The 23,452-nt window shown below is 41.5% G+C and overlaps 1 protein-coding gene across 1 annotated transcript in view; it reads left to right on the forward strand.

Annotated features, from left to right (window-relative positions):
• Positions 1-15,449: 15,449 nt before the first annotated feature.
• usp6nl (USP6 N-terminal like) overlaps positions 15,450-23,452 on the forward strand; it is a 111,181-nt gene continuing 103,178 nt past the window's right edge. The window contains 2 exon segments of the mRNA XM_042334851.1: positions 15,450-15,654; positions 19,899-19,979. Of these exon segments, the coding sequence (XP_042190785.1) occupies positions 19,976-19,979 (4 nt within the window). The 5' untranslated portion in view covers positions 15,450-15,654; positions 19,899-19,975.

A 23,452-nucleotide genomic window follows, 5' to 3' on the forward strand; every position in this document is an offset into this window, starting at 1 on the left:
TTCAATCACACTGTCCCGCCCTCGCCCCACACCTCTTATTCTTCCATGTACATGTCCGAAACACTGACTGTCCAGCACCTTGGGACGTCCTCCCGGCGTGAAAAGCGTTATACAAATGTAATGTTGTTGTTGTTGGCGTCGTCGTCCCATTCCTTCTTGAAACTCGCAATGGATTCCGCCTCCAGCACCTTACTTGTCAGGACATTCCACGTCCCAAGAATTCTCTGTGCTGCAGTAAAAAAAAATAGACTGTCTTAGTACGTGGAAAGAGAGGATTTTGTCTTGCAAAACAAATGTAAAAATTGGTGAATACGATGGTTTCCTTTTGTAACATTTGAAAAGCTGACGTGTAAAAGTGGTGGAGGAGGCGGAGGCAGGCGAATAGGACTAAATGCTTAGTTCTTTCAGATAGATGGGTTAAATAGACTCCTGGGCAGCAAATTTCTATAGTTCTATGTCTCTAATGGGAGTACAGGAAATAGGAAATAAAGTCGTTACTAGGAGCAAACAATGATAATACAATGGGATGAAAGATCTTCAACTAAGTTTTGTGTTTCTATGGTTCTATGCCATATACTATAGTATATACTTGTTTGTTAGAATATCGCTGAGACATACACCTCCTCTGTCTCATTTCCATTAAGTCAGACATTACAAGCTTTTACTTTCCAATTTGAGGGAGTAAAATTGGCCAAATTAGTGCTTCGCAGATAATACAGAAATTAACTTCACCACAATTATTGTTGACCTCCTCCAACACAATCGCCAGTCTCCTTTTCACAGTGCCTCCATATCAGTAACCATTTTTAAATAGTGAGTCACACAAATTAAAATATCAATTGCAATAATTAGGAAATATTACCAGAATAAATACACAGCAATTAAAATAATGCTTGCATTGGATAATGCCTTATCGAGTTGAAATGTCTCAAGGTGCTTCACACAATGAGTTTCACTAAAGGATAGTGACTGTTATTATATACAATATAAAAACATGGCACGAATAATGTTTTATTAATAATCAATCCGGTGACTGCTCAAGAGGCTCAGCCAAGTGAACTAATAAAGTTTTCTCTGTGCATCAGAAAAGTCATATCTTTCTCAAAGCTTCTTCCTTCCCTCGGGTGTGGGCTATTAGCAAGTGCTTGTGCTTGACCTGCTTTTAAACATTCAATGCTAAATTCTTGACAACTGAGATTAGAGATACAGGTTTTTCTTAAGACCTCTGGCTATTTAGCATTGGTAATTGATAAGGTCAGATCCCAGACATCACTGATGGCCTCTTCCGCATATTATATAATTACAGATAGGATGCACATTTTTACATAATTCAAAGATACGGATTTAGCGACTGTAGTGATACTGCAGCAAAAGTTAGATATTTACACCTAAACAAAACATGAATCCCAGATGAGAACATCTATATCTATCAGCACCTGAAAAGAAAGACAATCAGCACATTGAGCAACCACATTTTCCCTCTACTTTGTTGGGTCAGTTTGGCTCATGAAGAATCTTGGGTGACTTGTCCTTGATATAAGAATACTTGATTGTCGTGCGTAATGTGGACAGGAGACACTCTGTAAATACAATACTAATAATCCTAGCACTTGATAGCGCGCCTTATTACATTACGTCAAAGCCCTTCACAAGATTTGCTATAAACTATAGCGTCCGTGTATTCGTAGGTGAATATTGCAACCAATTCCCACACAGCAAAGTACAAGGTACAGCCATGAAGTGAATTATCAATTTTACTTGGGGATTGTTGGCCAGGGCACTAGGAAAAACTCCCTTTTCTTTTAAGATAGCGTCATGGGATCTTTATGGTCCACCTGAACAGGCAAACGGAACTTGGTTTAATGCGTTGATCTGAAGGATTGATATGTTGTCACCTCTGACGAAAGAGCAGAGCTCCCCAGTACTGCCCTGTCATCCTGGACTATGAACGCAAAAGTTCCAAAGTCATCATAATCTTCTGTCTAAACTGAGCCGGACTGACAAAAGCAAGGAACAAAGAACAGGATTTGCTTTGGAGTTGCCGTATTGTTTCGCGCAAATGAATAAAACTCAAGAGTTGCAAAGGTTCCAACTGCGGAAAAGTCAGAAAGGTGTCGGTACGAAACAAACACAGAATTTTGAAGATACTTCAAAGAGGCCGCACCCGTGTGCACAATGAAACTGCAGTCAAGTTGAGGTACCGAAGCTTCTTCCACAAGCACTCGGTCAGAAGCGCTCGCCTCGCAAGCGAGACACCTGGGTTCAATTCCAGGCAGAGGGCGAAACCTTGGGCAAGTTTCCTTACTCCACACAGAGCCTAATAATAATCCCTCCAAAAAGCAAAAACAATAATAAATTGGTCATTTTCAATCCGCGACTGTTTGTGGGGGCGCTGCTGTGCGCAATTGGCTGCCGCGTTTCGCCCACAAATATACGGTCAATTCACTTTACGGTCTGTTCTGCAAAGCGCTTTGAGACATCGAGAAGACATGAAAAGCGCTATATCAAATGCAAGGATTCTTCTTATTATTATTATTTCAAAAGATATTGCAAATCTCCTGTTATAATTATCACCAGTAGTAGTCAATGCCAGATATTGCAGTTGAAGCCAAACTTTAATGATCTATTTTGGCTGTCTTTTGAGTTTTGGAGTTACGCAAAGACTTCATAGAGGCTGGAAGACTTTTCTTTACAAAGGCAACTTCTTGGTACAATAGATATTTTCTTGATTTGTTCAGCACTCAGAAGCCTTACGTTACATAAATTACTTTTGCAGTTATTCATCTTTTACTCTTCCAGAATGAATGGCAATAATACCAAATTATTGAACAAGTTTAGAGAATTATGTCCTTTTAAGATTTGTAACAATTTATTGATCGCATCACCCCAAATTTCATATTCAAATGAATGTGATAATTGTGTGTTGCTTTGTATTGAAAATATCTGTAGACTATCGTGTCTCCCTTTTGATCCCTGCGGTTGATGTTGTATTTAATTTGAGGATTCTGGAGGATATCTCAAAATCTCCACAGGATTTACTGTAGTGCAGTACTGTTATAGGTGAATGTAGCAGCCAATGCGTGCAGTAGATGTGGAATGTGACACAGTGAAGTCCTCCAAACAGCCATGAAATGAATGACCAATTTTATCGAGTGGGTTGTTGGCCAGGGCACTTCTTTTTAAATAATGCTATGGTAATCTTTAACATCTACCTGAACAGAGAGGAGGGATCTTGGTTAACATCTCATTATTATTATTATTATTATTATTATCTGAAGGACCACAAATCCAACATGTGGCTCTTAATTTTGAAAAGTGTGCACCTAACCCTCTGCCAAGAATCTGATAGAATATCTCACATTTTCCAACTGTGGCCTTGAAACATTTTCCAGATTAGTCTTGACAGGAACGTCCTTGCGCTTTGCCAGCTTTAAAGTGCAACAAACTCTTAATAACTTCTGTCAAACTCGTCTGTTTTTGTCAGATACTTTGTTGGAACGGCAAGACATTTGGTTTAAGGTTATCCATTGTGAAAACTGATGAGAAAAATAATTGAAGGCCTTCAGCCATGAATGACTTCCACCTCTGGACTGTCCTTATCTTTCACAAACCTTGCTTGCTTTTTTTTTTCAAATGCTTTGTTCAGCGCCAATACCATTTAAACCAAATAATTTAGTTGTGGGGCTTTTGGTAGAGAGCTTATATCAAATGCGTTGCCTTATTAAAAAAAAATCTAAGTTGTAAATTCAGTCGAAACATTGCCCCCTAAATGCAACGAATATCCAGTGTCCCCAGCCTTCAGAATCTTCATTCACCAGATGGTAAAATGTTCCCCTAATCTACGTGGAAAAAAGGGGAATTTGCAGGGACTATTAACGGGGACAATACAACCAAGGATGAGTTATCTCATTATCAGACGTGAGCGGAGAGGGTTTGCTGGAAGTGGAAAAGTAATTAAGCAACAGAAAGAATAGAAATATGTGCGCTTGTTATTTATTATCAACAACTGAGGCACGCATGATTGGCATTTGGCAAACGAACACGAGCGTGTAGTTTGCGTGTGTGTCCTTTCAAGCTCCAGTTCTCACAGTTGAGAAGAATTTTAACAATTTTGCTCTCACCGAGGATTCGTTCAATGCTGGGTTTTATCACCGCAATTTGGATTTCCTCCACAATCCCCACTTCTCTTGATTTTGCGAAAATGTCTTCAAAAAAATTATATTTCCCCTCTAACTTGGAGATTCCTCCACTGACAATGCGACATTGACACAGAATGGGTCAGTAACACCCTCTGGTCCAGTGGTTCCTTCCGTTTTCTCTTTACTCTCTTCAATTTTTGAAGTACCTTTTTACCATCCTTCTACCAAATGTAATGAGTCCGGCCCTAAGTCAAATCTACCCCCAAAATTCATTACAAATTCCTATTGGAACAAAATAATTTGCTCGGTGAAAGAAGACCAAAATCCATCAGGTTTGCCTTCCACCATCCTGGCAATTGCTTGACTGCCGGGATGGTGGAGAACGTAATGATACACACAGATGTCTGAAAAAAAGACTTCCTTCCAAATTCCAAACACTGAATATATTTTCTCCTGTGACTTACCTCTCTTTATTTCTTAATAACTAGCAGTCTCCTCACAAATATAAGCAATAATAATAATCTTAATAATCCTTCTATGGGGGATAGCATCTTTCATGTCCCCGGGACATGTCGTGCCCCAAACTATATTACTTGGGTAATTCATCTTATTGTGGTTTCTGGAATACTGCAGGTGCAGATTTGTTTTGTATTTGCATACGTACTTACATTGGCTGCTGCGTTTCGCCCACAAATATATTGTCAATTCACTTTAAAGTATATTCTGTGAAGCGCTTTGGGACGTCGAGAAGATGTGAAAAGTATTATATCAAATGCAAGGATTATTATTATAAATTATATAACATTCTGTTTCAGTGCACTCATCTGCCGGTTCAGATGAACTTTGAAAATCCCATGGTAGTGTTTAAAAGTGAAGGGAGTTTCTTCTGGTCAATAATCCCCCAGAAAGAAATAGTCATTCACTTCATGGTTGTTTGCAGAATGCTCCTGTGTGCAAATTGGTTGCCATGTCCGCCCACATAATACTCTGCGCTTTGAAACGTCCTCTGACAAAATAAAGGTGAGGTATCAAGTGCAAGAATTATTCATAACATTCTGTATTAAAGATGTTTCATTATTTATTTTCAGATCATCCCTGTTCTGATTGAGTCATTAATTTTGTCTGCCTCATGATTCAGGTAGACATCAAGGGACTCATCCCCTACTTCACAGGTTTTTTTTTCCCCGGCTGCACTGTTTTATATTCCTTCCTTATTCAAATTAATTCCAATAATTCAAATGAGTTGGCTATTCATCTCATTGTTGGTCGTAGCACAATGCCGAGTGCAAATTAGTTGCTGCTTTTGCCTACAAAACAGCATTTACTCAATTTCGCAGAATTACATAGAATGATACAGCACGGAAACAGGCCATTCAGCCCAACCAGTCAGTCCTGGTGTCTATGCTTCACACCAGCCCACAACCCTCCTATTCACCTCTCCTATATCCCTCTATTACCTTCTTGATCAGGTAACCAACAATTGATTTCTAATTAATCTCATTTTTTTAAACCAATTTGAGATATTTCTTTTCACACGAAAGGCACTATATATATATAAGCTGTTCTTTTTTGAGTAACTGTTCTGATCCATTTAATGACATAAGAGTTGACTTGTCCCCCAAATTCCCTTCCTCTATTTGGTGGAGAACCTTGCCTACACTCAGCGTCTTCCCCAAACGTGGCAAATTAAAATTCCACCTCACCTTAACCTGCAGGATCATTTTGTCTTAAAGTTTAAGGTACTGCAGAACTGTGGACAGTTCTTCAATTCAGCCTTATTTAGGAAGATGCTTTTTAATGGCCCTGCAATTAGAACTGATGTGATAAAAAAAAATCTTTTTTTAAAAGAAAATAGTCTTAAAACTGGGTCGAATTTCAGACTTTAACTCTTTTTAAGAACTGCAGAAAAACGGTTTCCTAATTATGTCCAAATTTAATCGTTTTCCAAAATTCTGCTCAATGTCACATTTTATTTAAGGCAGTAAGGTTAAGACCATGAGAAATGATTAATTAATGTCTATTTTTCCAAATTCTTGATAGCCTCCTTCTGCCTCCCATTGCTTTTTTTAATCAAAAAGTAAAGTTGAAACCAAGGCTCATTTAAAGATATTTGCTAGAAATGGGACTGGATCAGCCTTTTGATCCAAGACAGCTTCTCAGAGGAAAGAAGAAAGTGCCAAGAAATGAATCTGGAACCTTCTATGCAATTAGGAAGGAAATAATGACTTGGTTTTGGACAAGATCAGAACGTGATGATATGCACAGATGTCTAAAAAAAAGACTTCCTTCCAAATTCGAAACGCTGAATATATTTTCTCTTGTGATTTACATCTCATTATTTCTTAATAACCGGCAGTCTCCCTCACAAACATTAGCAATAATAATAATCTTAATAATCCTTCTGTGTGGGATAGCATCTTTCACGTCGCCGAGACATCCCAAAGCACTTCAATGGACATACAGTAGAGTGACTATGTTTTTGTTGGCAAACGCCTAATGTATACAGGTAATAGAACTGAATCAACATTTCAGCATGGGGTCAGGTCAATTAATGTGGAATTATTTCAACACTCCAAGCAAGCAGAGGTTTTTTTTAAATTTTGATCATATTCACACTATCCTACAGAGGGAGCCATTATATTACAGATTGCACACTGCAATTCGATTGTAATTACCTTGTGACCACTTTTAATCGCAGTGTGTTCTTCCACTTTAATTTAGTTATTTTGCTTCGGCTGTAGTTAGTTCTCTGCGATGCAAAACTGTTCCCCAATTGCTCACCAACTGAGTAAAGGGCGCATAATATATCTATCGGGGTTAAATTTAATTTTGCACGTTGGCCCAGTTGCACAATGATTGCGTAAGTAAATCATTAAAAAAAAATCCTGCGTTCTCTGCACCTCAGTTATTTTCCAGCAGGGCTCACTAGTTAGCAATCAACAACTGAAACCTTGGCTGATTTTATTCATTAATAAATCCTGCACTCGGGACAGCGCCTTTCGAGTCGGGAGGACATCCCAAAGCGCTTCACAGAAAATTTCCTGACTTTGCATTTGTGGGTGAACACGGCAGCCAACTTGCATACAGCAACGTCCCACAAACACCCGTGAAGTGAGTGACCAATTTTATTTGGGGGATAGTGCCGTGGCATCTTTAATGTCCACCTGAACAGGGACCTCAGTTTAATATCTCATCCGAAAAATAGCACCTCCGACCACGCAACACCCCCCACCCCCCCCATCCAGCATTGCATTGCACTGTCAGTTCAGACTATGAGTTCAAGTCCTGATGTGGTGCTTGAACCCACAACTTTCTGACTAGAGGCAAGAGTGCTACCATTGAGCCAGGCTGACCAATTTCATTGCCTCGGATCGATGCTGAGACACATTCCTCCTGCCAACCCAATTCCTGAATTGATTTGCAAGGAACTGAGACGCATGATCTTTCAATGTTCACAGGCCAACTGCACATGGATGGAGAGGAACACCTTCCTCTCGAGGTGGCCCGTGTTTTTCAATGCTGAAGTGTGCAACGTAATGGCATTAAAGTGACTCGGGAGATCTCTGCTCTGTCCAAGATCACCACGGAGCTGAGGTTCTATGAGTTGGCATGGGGTTTCCAGCAGAAAATGAAATTTATGTCCGAAGGCATCTTTTTCTGCTGGCAAGGCACATTCCCACTTTCCAGAGGAGCAACCCTGTTGCCTCTCCATCAGTCTGTATGAATCTCCCCATCACTGCCTCAGCGCTCAATCTCAGCCTTTGCTAACAATGCTCTTTGTAGAATCATAGAATTATACAGCACAGAAGGAGGCCATTCAGCCCATCGTGCCCATGCCGGCTCTTTGAAAGAGCTATCCAAATTAATCCCTCTCTCCCGCTCTCTCAACGTTGCCTTGCAGGTTTGTCCTCCCTAAATATCTATCCACTTCTCTGGTGCTGTTTGCACGCAATATTCGACACTCCATCCCCCAGAATCGGTCTCGAGCAGAGTATGCCGCTTTACCTCCTTTCCTTTTAACAATGAAACGGCAGCCACAATAAAAGCAAATGGCATTTCAATTATCAGACCTTTGAATCCTCTGCCAACCAGTAGCACTCTCCAAACATGATGCATTTGCTGCCAGCTCTCAAGATTGTTAACCACTCCCATGTGTGCTGTGCCTGAAGAAAATTACAAATACTTGGATTAATTTGTTTCCAGCATCAATTAATAGCCTCAAACTGCTGTTTTTCAACGATCCATTCACGGACCACGATTTATGACAGAGGAAAAAAAGCATAACTTACGTTTGTAACACAAAACATCTCCATAACTTGCACACTACCGTTTCTCTGATATTAGTCACATCATCCTCATTTGTTTGCCTACAAAACACATAATCCCTACACTTTACAGTAAAATCCCCTGAAGCGCTTTGAGACATCTTTCCAACGCAAAAGGGGCTATATCAACTGAAAGGATTATTTTGTCACTCTTCATTGTATTTTTTTTACTCACCAATTTTCTTCTCTCCTAAAGGTGTTTTGACTATTTTATCCTTCTACTGATGCATAATTCCAAAGGCACCCTGAGCTGCATTGCCCAAGTGGCCGGTATTAATGTGTGAGTCTTGATAGCGAGTGTTGTAAGTATTTGATTGTAGAGATATCATGGCTGAGCTTGATCCCGTTTCCCAGATGACGTCCAAAAATGTCCACCTTCCAGTAAGGCTCCCTGGATAATGATCAGGAGGAAGAACTCTTATTTAATTTTCTCCTTCATATCCCACAGAGATGAGGTGAATTATGCCCCAGATGAGATCATCTTAGAATCTACAGCGTTCAAGTCATCATGGGCGAGTACCTTTATCAATAGGCCATGTTGTGGGACAAGAAAAAACAGTGGAGTCCGGCGAGGAGGGGGCGGTGGTCATAGAACTTGGTATGGGAAAGGGCTGCAGAATTCTGGATGAGTGGGAGCATGTAAAAAGCTCGGAAGACATTGAGGAAATCAAGCCTGGAGGTGAACCTGGGCATAAAAGATAATTGAAGCCATAAAGGTTCCTCAATTTCCTGGGATAAAGTAGATTAAATGTTTAACTCGCCTCATTTTACCCAGTATGTCTTCGACTGGAAAATGGAAACATCTGGTTAGCAAAAAAAAGGAATATGTTGAACACATTGCTTCGCAACCGAGCCTTCAGCTCCCCTCTCGACTCTCTACCCCCTCCTCGCTCCCTCCCTTCCCTCCCCTCACCCTGACCGTTTCCCCCCAATGCTCGGGTCCCGACCCAACTGTCCAGCGCCTTGGGACGTCCTCCCGACGTGAAAGGCGCTCTATAAATGCAATCTTGTTGTTGTTGTTGTTGTAGCACAACTACGGTTAAAATTATCTTCAATGCTTTTGAATAAAAAAGTTTCAGTAAGAGATCTGGATTGTTAAAGAGCTTGTCCGTGCCACTTTGCGCCATTAATTTGGAATTCCTCTGCTGCGCTGACCGCAATGCAGAGAATTGTATCGGGCGTCAGAATTGGCAGTTGCACAAAATGTTGGGCAAGCTTTAATGTTAAATGTTCCTCGTGAAGTTTACGATTGTAACTGACGCTTTTGAAGTCACAGGAGTGGGATGGCACAGCGATATGAAACGTTACAAACTGCTTTCATGAATGACTCACACTGGGTTGGAACCGTCTTGTTTTTGCTACTGTACCATGAATATCAATGGACCATCTGATCTTAACACTAATTTAAATTGACCGATCGAACAGACTGTGCCTTCTGTCACTGCTTGTTTGCTGCTGGTATGACTGAATGCCAGAGCACGTTGGTGCCAAATGTCAGGATCCATTCTCCTTTGCACATTTATTCAGCTGTTATCCTTCCTGTTTAGAGAAAGGCTTGAGTTGGGCACAAAAGATTTCTACCGGTCTCATTTTCCATTTTCAAAGGCAGAAAACAGCGGAGTTTGGCCAGTTTTCACTGAATAAGGTTGTAAAGGCAGATTTTAATACTACAAAATGATCCCTACTGAGCTAGAATCCAAGATGGTGATACCCAAGGGCTTTTCAGTCAGATTTAGGCGTCGCCGTTATTTAAATGTCAGAGATGGTGATAATAATAATAATAATAATCCTTTCATTTGATATAGAGCCTTATCACGTCTTCCGAGATGTCTCAAAGCGCTTCACAGAATATACTGCAAAGTGAATTGACTGTGTATTTTGTGGGCGAAACGCGGCAGCCAATTGCTCGCAGCAGTTTCAAAACACATTTTAATGCCATTCCCGAAATGGACCACACAACGTGTTTATGATTATTGCCATTTTTTTCCCAATATTTAATGACACAAAACGTTTGTGCGTGACGTCCACCTTCTCTTACAAAGCTTTCCACTTTCCTTTCCTCCCTCTGTACCACGTGCAACTCCTGGCCAGGAAAGGGCTGGTTATTTGATGTGGTAAGCGTCCCGAGTTCAGGGGAATGTAAGCAGCTGCCAGCGACAATACTGGAATAAATACTCCTTTCCAATAATTAAATGGTGCCACTTTGCCGAGTCGATTTGACTCCTCCCATTGCTAATGTAGTGAGATCATTGTGTGTGGATAGCATGGGTGTGAACCCACATCTGCTATTTTGCGGTGTGGTGCACCATGGAACCACTGTACAGTATCTCAGTTTTCTTGTGTTGGGTTTCTTTTTGAATGTTTAGCAAACTACACCCTTTTGCAACATGCAAATAAATGCCTCTTGGTAACCAAGCTGCGAGCATCGAGTAACACACACACACACCTTTCGCATATTTTCCTCTCACCCTGAGGGGGAAGCACTTAGCCTTCGCTTGCTAGCTTGGCTTTTAAAGGTTTCCTATACTTAACTTTATTGTTTTCTTTGTTGTCCGCATGTTCTTTTGCACCACCCCCGTGTGTGAAGGCAAGAAAGAACCTGTTCCCAGGCTCTGACTTCATTGCCTGTGATGAATAGGTAAGCGCTCAAGAGTAGGATGAGTAGACTAATCTCTTTCATTTCCCCTCCCTCCCTTGACATTTTGTCACGCGGTCCCTTTCTTCGATCAGAAACTCCTATAATAGGAACTGATTTGCTTTTTTTAAAACAAAATCAGTATCACTTCCACGAACGTACAGCAGTTAAAAAAAAGAGAAATGTGAAAAAGGCTGAAGTGAACTGAAAGGGGAAGTGTCATTAGATGCAAAAACATAATGTCAAAATATTTTCTAATGTTAAGTGATTACCTCTCTTGGATATTTTTCAAGGGAGGACACTAATTATATGCCATCTGATATCCAAACATGTGGTACAAACTCTGCAGTCTTTCCTAACCCAAGCTCTGCCACTGTTAAGTGCTCCAAGACACTATCCTGCAGGAAGGACACTATATAATTGCAATTGACATAACCCATTCCTTACGTTAATTAGCACAAGGAGTGCATGTAAAAAAAACACAAATTTTACCCCATAATAAAGCATAATCTTGCATAACATATATTACTTTAAGTGGGCATGAAATGTTGCATTGGGTACAGTATTTCACTAGTAAATTTGGTATTTGTCTGATAATGACAATTCTTTTAATTGCTTCTGAAAGTCACAAGGGGTAGATAGTACAGCAATTAACAATGAAGGACTGTTAGGAATCTTGAACAAGTAAAGGTCATGCGCAACTACAGGATAAAATTATCATTAAAAGGGCCTCACAGTTCTCCATTGTTACTTTAATCATTATTCTGTCCAACTTCACGTGAAACATGCATCGCATAGTGCAGGTTGCTTACAGTATAAATTAATTGCATATTATTGATAAATAATATAATATAATAATCTTTGTATTCAATATATTTTCACATCTTCGAGATATCTCAAAACCCTTCACAGAATATACTGTAAATTGAATTGATTGTATATATTTGTGGGCGATAAAGATACAATGCAATTTATTGTACAGTATGATGGGTTTAAAGTTCTTGTTGAGAACATAATAATAATAATAATCCTTGCATTTGCCATAGGGCCTTATCACGTCTTCAAGATGTCTCAAAGTGCTTCACAGAATATACTGTAAAGTGTATTGACTGTATTTTGTGAGTGAAACGCGGGAGCCAATTGCACACAGCGGGGAACACAGTGGGGATTCTTGAAATTAAAACAGAAAGTTATCATATTCTGACAGCCCATATTGCTTGTATCTAAATATAAATTGACGGTGTCTCTGAATTAGTGGTTTACCATTGTAATTGTGCCTTGATGGCACATTGGCTCTTTTAATGATTTTGTTTGCTGTGAATGACCTTTACTTATTCCTTCTTGGAACAGCACATTGACATCAGGGTCATTCATCTCATTATCTTGTGCAGAAAGTTTATATTGTGCGTTTAACTATGATGTCTGCTTCCCTCAAGTGTGGATTTTCAATTTACGAGCCTTAACAGCGGAGTGTTAACAGTTTTTTGTACATACATTTAGTTCTGCCGTTACAATGAGGCATACTCAAGATTATTGCTGCAAGCCTAATGGGAGAGGTTAGAGAATTTCATTTTACATAAAAGGCTATTAAAGTGTGGAATGTATCACCACAAATGATTACCGAGGCCGGTCAATTACATGATTTAGGTGGGAATTAAATAATCCATGCATTGATACTGTGTCTAAAATGTCTTAATGTCTTAAAAGGCCTCTCAGCCAATGTCTGTTAAATTAAGCGACAGTATGGGCTGCGGGTGGGGGGAGGGAACTAAACCTACCTGGGTCTAGATTTACTGTTATAAACACAGAAGTCATTGGGAACATGCAGCAGGTCAGGCTGCATCCATGGAGAGAGGAAAATTAGTTAATGTTTCAGGGCAATGACCTTTCGTCAGAACTGGGGGATGTTGGAAGGGAACAGATTATAAGGACAATTTACTTTACAGGACAATTCCAAGTAGATTTACTGTAGTTTCCTAGCATTCTAGTGTGAACTTGGCAAATTATTAATTGCAGTTGTAATTTTGAAGGCATTTTTCTGGACTTGAGAACCGCAGAAAACTACAAGAGAATTGAAAAAAAAAACAGATAAAATTGAGCATTCACTTGTTGGCTGTTTGTGGAACATTGCTGTGCACAAATCGGTTGGCCCATTTACCTACAAAATACAGTCACTTCACTTTACTAGATAGCCTGTGAAGCACTTTGCAACGCCCTCCTCCTATCAAAAGCATTATTTCAAATATAAGCATTATTATCATGACATGCTACAATAATAATACATTTTGTATTAAATGTTTTTTAGTTTTGTTTTTTTTGTCATCAACTTCGGACGCATCAACATTGGTGCCGTCTGTCTTATGATTCAGGTGAACATAATGGAACTTTGCCCTACCCACCACCGCCACTGCTATTTCGAAAAAAGGTAATTTTTTTTCTTCCAATTATCCAGGCTTATATCCTCCCCCTTGTCCAAATTAATTCGCAATTAAACTGCTGCATATTCCAAAACAACAATCGCTTCACTTTCTAGTGGATCTCATTACTGCTTTGAAACATCCACACGGTGTGGAAGCTATTATACCAAATGCAAGGATTCTTCTCATTATGAAAAGCAACATCACTTTTTTAATACCATTTGTTTTAGAATCGTTGCATTCGGCACGCTGCCATTCATTATCAGGAGGCCATCCCAAGGCTTTTCCCAGGATTTGCTGTGAAGTCCAGTCGTGTATATTTTGTGGGCGAACTCAACAAACAGCAACAAAGTGAATGACTCATTTTATGGATTGTTAGCCAAGGGAGGAGAAACTCCCTTGTGTTTTTTTGAATAGTGGCAAGTAAATCTTTTAACATCCCACCTGAACAGACACAGACGGGACCCACCTTATTGTATCATGCGAAGGACAGCACCTCCGACAGTGCAGTGCTTCCCTCCCCATCCCCATCCCCATCCCTCCCTATCCCTGGCATCGTGCCGGATCAACAGCTTAGTCTGGGCTTGAGTTCAAAGTTGTGACGTTGGTGGTGGTGGTGGGGGGGGCCTCTGACCCAAGAGGCGAAGAGTATTGCTGAGGTAGTCGATTGCGGACTGGAGCGCTTGTAAATAATAATAATAATAATAATCCTTGCATTTGATATAGCGCTTTTCACGTCAGAAAAGTCTGAAGACCGTCTGCGCACTTGGCAGATTTGGTGATGAGTAGCAGCACGTTCTTGACGCAAACATCTATTATTATTATATTATATCAGATTACTCTTATATTCTTATTAGATTAGTATTATAATTATTCTTTTATTATTATACTCATAATTATTGTATTAATTATTCTATTATTCCTCATAATTATATTATCGAATTATTCTATTATACTATAATTATATTAATTATGCTAGATATTTAATAATTATCATATTATTATTATAAACATAATATAATAGAATAATTACAAGAATATAATAATTATATTCTAACTTTATTTAACTTTATCATATTATTACGATTATTTCATTGTATTATAATTATTCTATTATATTATCATAATTATTCTATTCTATTATTATATTATAATCATTCTATTATATCATTCTTCTTCTATATTATTATAATTATTCCATTATATTATATCATTCTTCTTCTATATTATTATAATTATTCCATTATATTATAATCATTCTATTATATTATTATTCTATTATATTATAATTATCATATTATTATAATTATTCTATTATATCATTATTCCATTATATTATTATTATTCTCTTATATTATTATATTATATTATTATCACATTATAATAATCATTCTATTATATCTGTATTCCATTATATTATTATTATTCTATTATTATAATTATTATATTCCATTATTATAATTATTATATGATCTTCACATTATAATCATTCTATTATATCTGTATTCCATTGTATTATTATCCTATTATATTATAATCACCGTATTATATCATAATCATCATCATTGCCAATGTATTACAATCATTCCATTATATTACTAGTCAATCTATTGTATTATTATAATAATTCTATACTATTATTATTATTATTATTATCAGTATAGCTCAGTCCAGGTGGGCCACAGATGGGGGGGAGGGGGCGATGACCCGGAAGTGGTGGCGGGGTCAGTCAGGTCAGGTGGGTTCGGGAGCGGAGGGAGCGAGTGGCCGTTTCCATGGTTACCCCCCCTCCCCCCCCCGCGGTCTGTCTCGCGCACCAACCGCCTCAGTTGTGAGACTCGGGGCCTCGCGCCCCCTCTTCACCCTCGAGACGGTCAACACACACCCCACACCCCCCCCGAGACCCCCTCCCGCCTCCCGGGCGGCGGCGGCCGTTCCCCCCCCCTGTGTTGAAAAGGGTGGGGGGGGGAGAAGAAAAAAAGTTAGTGAGTTCGGTTCCTGGAGCGCCCGTGGACTTTAATACCTGAGAGAGAGAGAGAGAGGGAGAGGGGGAGAGAGAGCGCTCCGGGACCGCCAACCGCCTTCTTGTTTTTGTTTCGGTTCTTCCGTTCTCCTCCGCACATGAGGGACGAAACGAGGTAACTGTTGTATTGATTGATTTGTTTGTTTGTTTGTTTATTTGTGTGTGGTTTTTTTTTGGGAGGGGTGGGGGGAAGAAAAAAAAAGTTCGGGGGTTTGTTCGTTCCCCCCCGTCCCCCCCGTCGGTTTTTTTTTCCCCCTCCGACTCTTTTCAGGAAAGGTTCCAGAGAGAGAGAGAGAGAGTGAGTGAGTGAGAGATATGATATGATATGAAAGGAATTCTTTCTCTTTGGAATGCGTTTTAAAACCTTCCCCTCTTCCCTCCCTCTCTCCCTTTTTTTTTCGCTCTCTCTCTCTCTCTCTCTTTTTCTCTGTGTGTGGCACAAGTTAATGGAATGGTTTGAGTCGCTATGGGGGTGGAGGAGGAGGGGGGAAGAGAGGGAAACCACAGCCACAACAACTTAATCATAATCACCACCACAATATTAATAATAATTAATAATAATAAATAATAATAAAAGCCCTAACGGTAGACTTGTGGGGGAGGGAGAGAGAGAGAGAGAGAACGCCCTTCGGTTCTCGGGAGCGCTTCGGAAACGTTTCACGGGCGAAACGAGAGAGAGAGAGAGAGAGGGGGACGTGGGAGTGAGAGAGAGTCGACGTGAGCGGATGAGGCGGAGAAGAGGGGAAGGAATCAAAAGTCCCGAGGAAACGTGTGCGTGAGAGAGAGAGTGAGTGAGTGTGTGAGTGAGTGGGAGAGAGAGAGAGAGAGAGACTCACTACCGCGGCCTAGCGGAGCCCTCGCCGCCTCCCTGCCTCAATCTAACTTGATGTCGGTCTTCGCGTCATCACGTCATCGCGTCCCTTCCCGAGCGTAGCTCTCCGATTGGCCAGGAACCCCCGGGCGCCTTGTCAATCAAGCGCCGCAGCCCCTCCCCCCCACCCCCTCGGACGCCGCGCAAGTTCGGTTGACCGGCGGGCGGGGCCGGCGGGCGGGTTACTCCGGTGCGCAAATGAAGGGGTGGGGGGGGGCAAAAAGGCTTCGGTTCCCCCAAACCCCTCCTCCTGATCTCTTTGTCTGCGCTGAAGGGGGTTTTGACGGAGGGAAAGTTGGGGGGTGTGTGTGTGTGGGTGTGGGGGTGGAGGGAAGGAGGGGTCTGACTCACTCACTCACTCACTTTACCTGTAATGTAAAGAGCAAATCATTCCCTTTCTTCTTATCCCCTCCCTCCCTCCCTCTCTCCCTCCCTCCCTCCCTCCACCCACCACCCGACCAGTAATTCCTGAATTCATTTAAAGGATAGAAAGTACAGTCAGTGTTCCTCCCCCCCACCCCCCCCCTCTCTCTCTCTCTCCTCTCTCCCCACCTTCTCTCTCTCTCTCTCTCTCCCCACTCCCTCTCTCCCCACTCCCTCTCTCCCCCCCACTCTCTCTCTCTCTCTCTCCCCCCACTCTCTCTCCCCCCCCCCTCCCCCTCTCTCTACGACGTGTATTGGATGTCAACCCCTCTTTACCACCTTCGCATTCGGACCAACGAATTAAAACGAGTGAGTGAGTGAGTGAGAGAGAGAGAGAGAGGGTCCCCGACGCCCGACCGACCGACCGACCGTTTTTTTTCGTGTGAGTCGAAAAAGTTTTAACTTTCGGAATTGTTTTCCCTTCTCTTTCGCTGCGCCGATTTCGCCACAGACTTCGCCCCCTGTGCTGCTGCTGCTGCTGTTTTTTTTTGGCCCCCAACTTTTTTTTAAATATAATATGTGTCTTGAATCCTTGACGCTTCTGGTGGTCCCCCCCCCCCCTCCCCCTCACGAAATGAACCCAAGGAAGGTTTTTGCTGTCCATGTGTGTGTGGGGGTGTGTGTGTGTGGGGGGGGGGGGTGTGTGTGGGGGGGGGATGTGTGTGGGGGTGTGTGTGTGGGGGTGTGTGTGTGGGGGGGGTGTTTATGTGGGGAGGGGTGTGGGGGTGTGTGTGTGGGGGTGCTGTGTGGGTGTGTGTGTGGGGGGGGGGTGTGTGTGTGGGGTGGTGTGTGTGTGGGGGGGTGTGTGTGTGGGGGGGTGTGTGTGTGGGGGGGTGTGTGTGTGGGGGGTGTGTGTGTGGGGGGTGTGTGTGTGGGGGGTGTGTGTGTGGGGGGGTGTGTGTGTGTGGGTGTGTGTGTGTGGGGGGGGTGTGTGTGGGGGGGTGTGTGTGTGGGGGTGTGTGTGTGGGGTGTGTGTGGGGGTGTGTGTGGGGGTGTGTGTGGGGGTGTGTGTGTGTGGGGGGGGGGAATCAGGATATTTCACTCATGTGGTGGTGGGTTTTTTCTGGGTATTTACCCATCCTTTAATCGGTCCGTTTCCTCTCGGATTACAAACGGTCCCGGTTGTTCCCGAATGACACTCCTTTTGACACCCAAAACCGTGGACCCGGCACCGCGAGACCCACGGGTTTGGTGTGCAGTAAAGTTGGCAATCCCAGCGGCGAAAGGAAAGACCTGGCCGCGAGAGCGAAGCGGTATTTTGACGGCAAACACGGGCTTCACGCGGACGTTTTTTGTCTCCTTAAGGGGTTTGAGGGAGGAGGGGGGGGGGAGAGAGAACAACCTGGACTCGGCTCGTGCTTTTATACGGTATCTGTCGATATAAACCTTTTTTTTTTGAAAAGATGGCCTCACCATTTTCATCATTGGACATAGATAAATTGAGTCCGACTCTGGAGAGCGCTCGTATTTTTTTGAATGGTTCCACAAAAGCTCCCAATTCATCCCCAAAACTGTCCTCTCCCACACAAAGCTCCACATTCCTGTTCACTCCCAATCCTTTCCCAAGCTTCGCTGGCTCTCTGCGCCCGAGCGGATAGACTTCCAAGTTTCTTGAGTTTATGCCTTCACAGCCTTATCTTCCATGTTGTCTGTAGACTTGTTGTTCTGTCTGTACTCTGATCGGTGTGTCCGGGCTTATTTGATAAGGACTCTCATCTCTTAAGTCAGAAGGTTGTGCTTTCTCACCCCAAGAAGGGAGTTTTATAATCCTTTTATATGGAACTTGTATAGTCTTATGCGGATGTATGCGGCGATGGGGATGTGTGGCATTGTTGGTAGGGCCATCCTTCACATGAGGCATTACACCCGAGATCCAGGGTAAAGATCCCCTGGGACTATTTGAAAAGAGAAGGGAGTTTATTATGGTGTCCTCCCTGGCCAACAAATCCCTCAAATAAAATTGGTGACTCACTCTATGGCTGATTGTGGGACATTGCTGTGTGCAAATTGGCTGCTGCATTTGTCCACAACATATACAGTTCCACCACTTTACAGTATATTCTGTGAAGGGCTTTGAGACGTCTTGAAGACATGTTAAAGTTCTGTATCAAATGCAAGGGTAATAAAACTCCCTTCTTGTACCACCAATGTTGTGCCATCCTCCACCGTTTGAATATCCTATTGTAAGGAAATCATTGTGGTCATAAGCTAAATATATAAACCTCAAATCTTTTTCAAATAAGGCAAAGACAGCTTAAAAATGGTTCTGTTTGGAGAAAAATAATTCCGGTAAGTATCTGTAAAAGGGAGTACAAGCATTTAGAATTATTTTCTTCATGTATTTCTTGGCTTTGTCGCTTTTCATTGTCATCGTATGGTTAAATTGACACTCTTTCTAGCCTTTTGCTTGGGCCTACCATTTGACTGAGGTCATCTCAGCTGACGTCCACAAATGGGTAGAAATGAGAAGGGGGAAGTTGTTGTAACTTGCATAAGTCCCAGCAGTAAATCTCTCTTCTTTACCACCCAGCGTTGGTAGCGTTCTTGTCCTGTAGCCAGAAGATTGTGAGATCAAGCACCACCACAGACCTTCTACTTAATAGACAAACAGTCCAGTAGAGTACTGGAGGAGTGCCATCGTTCAGTTCATTGATAAAATGCGGTTCCATCTGCCTGGTCAATTTTATGGTAAAGATCCAACTGTGCAATAGAAAAGAGTTTCTCTGCATGAAACTTTAAAGCTCATCTTTTTAACCATGCTTTTGGTTCTCTTCTCTCCGCGCGCTCTCTCCCTCTTGCTCTCCACCCCTCCCTCCCACCTGGTTTTGCCATATAAAAGCAGTCATTACACTTGATGATATGTGTCTGTGAAATACTTAGAAATGTTTCAGTGTTATAAGGTGCTATAAAAATGCAAGTTCTTTGTTTCTTTAACCTGTCTTTTTCTATCCACTTTGAGATGCTCTCCTGATGTGAAAGGTGCAATATAAATATTTTTGTTGTTTTATATGTCAAGTGCAATTAATGGACGCGTATAATGGTTTGTTTGTGTTTTTTTTAAATAGGACATGAGTTCCTTTCTCAGGATAAATAATTGCAGATCAAGACCATATTCCTATCAGATGCAGAGGAACACACCAATATGAGTAAGTAATGGTTTTGTTTTGAAGTGGAGATTATGTTTAAAGCATTCTCTTGGCACTGAAGAGAATGAAAATGCTTTGCAGTTATAACTTCAATTATATGTACTTGAACTAATAAAATACATCATAATATAGGGAGGCAGACTATTAAGTTTTAAAATTGCACCACTCAAACAGGTGTTAAAGATAAAATAAATTGGTCTCTTTGTTTTCAGGTTCATTTTAAAATAATTCAGAGTTTGTGATCGTAATTTTATTCTGGTGGCTTTACTTTATGAATTGGGTTGAATACTTGAAGATCTGCAGTTGACAGATTGTTGAAATTGTTAACTGATCTGAAGTGACCAGTAGCTAATTGGAAAGAAATTGCAGTGGATTAAAACACACTTCATCTGTGTTCTGGATAACAGTACTTTCACAGTTGCAGAAGAATGCACAGAAAAATACCATTGCTGTCTATCTGTTTGAGATAGACAATCAAGGTAGTGCAAATGCGTCTCCAAGGGTCTGGTCCGAGGTAATAATTGAATATCAATTCAATACTGTTTTCAAGGATGTAGAAAAATTGATCTTAACTTAAATAAGATTGTCAAGATTACTGCTTGTGGGACAGAGCATTGACATTCTTTTTTGTATGAATACTTGTTGGCACTTCAGGACTGCATTGTGCCAACAATTGGTTGTGATTGTTTGACCCAGTTTTTGAAAGCTATTCTTTATCATCTGTCATTAAAATATGCATTCAAAATGTTCTTTACTGATGCATTTTTTTTTTACACTCAAACTTCTGCCAATTTCATATTCTCGTCAATGTGGTTGCCAGTCCTCCATGCATTTTTCTTCTACTGGTAGAGTGGAAAAACGTGTGGCAGACTTTCTCAGACCTACTTTTTCTCTGTGGTTAGTCAGTTTCCCAAACGACGGGATGATCAATGTGCTAATTTTCCCCCTTCAAATAGTAGGCTTTGGTTCTGTTAGGCATAACACTCAGCACTGTCTGAGATTTGACAAAGCTTTTCATGTCTGTGGCTAATATAGCAAATTTTTGTGCATTGCTGAGATTTGAGCTTAAAATTGCTTTTTTTTAAAAAAAACTACTTGTGGAGTCCTGTAGCTCAGTGGGTAGAGCACTTGCCTCGCGAACGAGACGACCTGGGTTCATTCCCGGGCAGGGCAAAATGTTGGGCACGTTTCCTAACTCCACATGCCTCTGTTTAAGTAGGTACCCGGTTGTTAGCTGATTGGCCTATTGGCTTTCGGGGTAATAATCCCTTCAATAATAATAATGATTTGTTCACTCAATCCATGACTGTTTGTGGGACACTGCTGTGCAATTGGTGGCTGGATTTTGCCAACAAAATATTCACTCAGTTCACTTAACCGTGTATTCTGTGAAGCGCTTTGAGACGCCTTGAATACGTGATAAGACGTTATATCAAATGCAAGGATTATTATATTATTACATTGGTAAAACAGCTATTTTGTAGCAGGACTATCATCAGCACGACGATCTTAGTTTTTACTGCAACAGCTTATTAATTGAGGAATTAACTTTTGTTCAAAACAAAAGATTTGATTAGTTTTTCAACTCGCATCTGTGCTCGGACCTGCTCGGTTTCCCCACCTTTGAAACATTTCCCTCCCTCCGGACCGCTGAGATGCTCATCCGCACATTCATCACGTCCAGACCTGATTATGCCATTGTTATGCTGGTTGGATTCCCCGGCTATTCCCTCGACAAGCGACAGACGATCCAGAATTTTGCAGCTGTGTCCTTTGCCACACCGGTCTCCCTGAGCCTATGACCCCCATCCTCGCTTGGCTGCATCGGCTCACCATTCTTCTCGTTCTCACTTTTCAATTCCTCCATGATGTCGCCTCACCTTACCTCTACAACCTCCTTAAACCCAACTGACCTGATCATTTGCTTTGCTCAGTTTTCCCAGAGGCCCTCCGGCTGGCTTGTGCCCTCATCTTGTTCAAGATCTGTCTCAAGACCTACCTCTTTGACCTCGCTTTCAATCATCCTTCTCCTCCCACCCCATTTGGCTCCCATCCCCAGCTTGGCTTCCAAGCCATTACTGTTAGGCACCTTGGGATGTCTTCCTGATATGAAAGACGTTATATAAATGTAAATTTGTAACTTGTGTGAAACACTCTTGACATTTGATGCTAGAAATACCGTATATCAATTTGATTATTTTGTCAAACAGTAATGGACAGTTTGAAAATGGACCACCTGAACAGAGTTTCAAATAGAGGATGGCTATTTTAATTGAGTTGCAATCTTCTGACCTGATCCAAATGGTTATTAGTGATTGTTTTCATTACATTTTAGTTCATATTTCCAGGAAATGTTCCATATTTGCTTCATGTCATTCCTTTTTATTTGAATTCCTCAAAATATAAATCTGGATTCAGCATATTCTGTAACTGTGAAAGTGCAAATTGTGGAATTTATTGTTTCAGTTTTTAGTTCAAATTTTGTGAAAGCGGTATCGAATTGATAGAGCAGCGATGTGAGTTCTTCATGCTTCCTACCATATCGTTCCAGCAAATTAAATCCACGTACAAAGGATCAAATGATCAGTTCTTACGTGTGGAGTGAATAGATATTTCAAATCCGATATGTCCTTGACTTCGGTGAGAATGTGCGATGTAAGTGGTGTGGCATATTGTGAATCAAAGACCTGATGAATGAATTAGACCTGCTTTGAAGCTTTGCTTACTGAAGTCTATGATCAGATAGACCTTGAGCATCCTTTTCAAGAAAATTCCATCATTTTTCAGGAGATTGCCACACTTTTGACTGGAGAATAAATAGCCGGGAAGGGTGAAGTACAAGGACACTTTGTACAATGCAATCAAAGGTCTTTTCAGTTATTAGTTATATGTGCTACATGCCTTCGTCACCTCCCAGCTTGACCTTTACAATGCTCTGCTTACTTGCCTCTCCAGCTTCGCTCTTCACAATGTCCAGGACGTACAGAACTCTGCAGCCCATACTCTCTTGGCACCAGGTCCCACAAGTCCCCACTCTCTATCCTCCAGGAGATTAATTTTTAACCTCGTCCTTATCTTCAAATGCATTCAGAGCACCACCCTATCCCTGTGAGCTTCGGTGCTCCTATTCCTTCCACTCTGCCAACTCTGGAATGCTTCTTGTCCCCCCTCCCTCCATTCTGCTTTGTCCCACCATCAATGGGTGATCCTACAGCTACTTTTCCTACTTCCTCTGGAGCTCTCTCCTCTGCTTGCCCCTTTTCTTGTTGCTTTGATATCCCGCCTGAAGATCTATCACTTTGACTCTGCATTTGGGCCATTTCCCTCCCCACCCCGACCTAGCACCCTCTTTTACTCTGTGGGTAAATGTGGTCCTCAGATTTATCCCTTGGTTTTCTTTCTCGGGTCAAAGGGTTGATCAGTGAGAGAGACAGGAATGAAATCAGTCACAGTTCCTGTTTGCTATTGAATGC

This window comes from Callorhinchus milii, unplaced genomic scaffold, assembly GCF_018977255.1.
Source record: "Callorhinchus milii isolate IMCB2004 unplaced genomic scaffold, IMCB_Cmil_1.0 Scaffold5, whole genome shotgun sequence".
NCBI lineage: Eukaryota > Metazoa > Chordata > Chondrichthyes > Chimaeriformes > Callorhinchidae > Callorhinchus > Callorhinchus milii.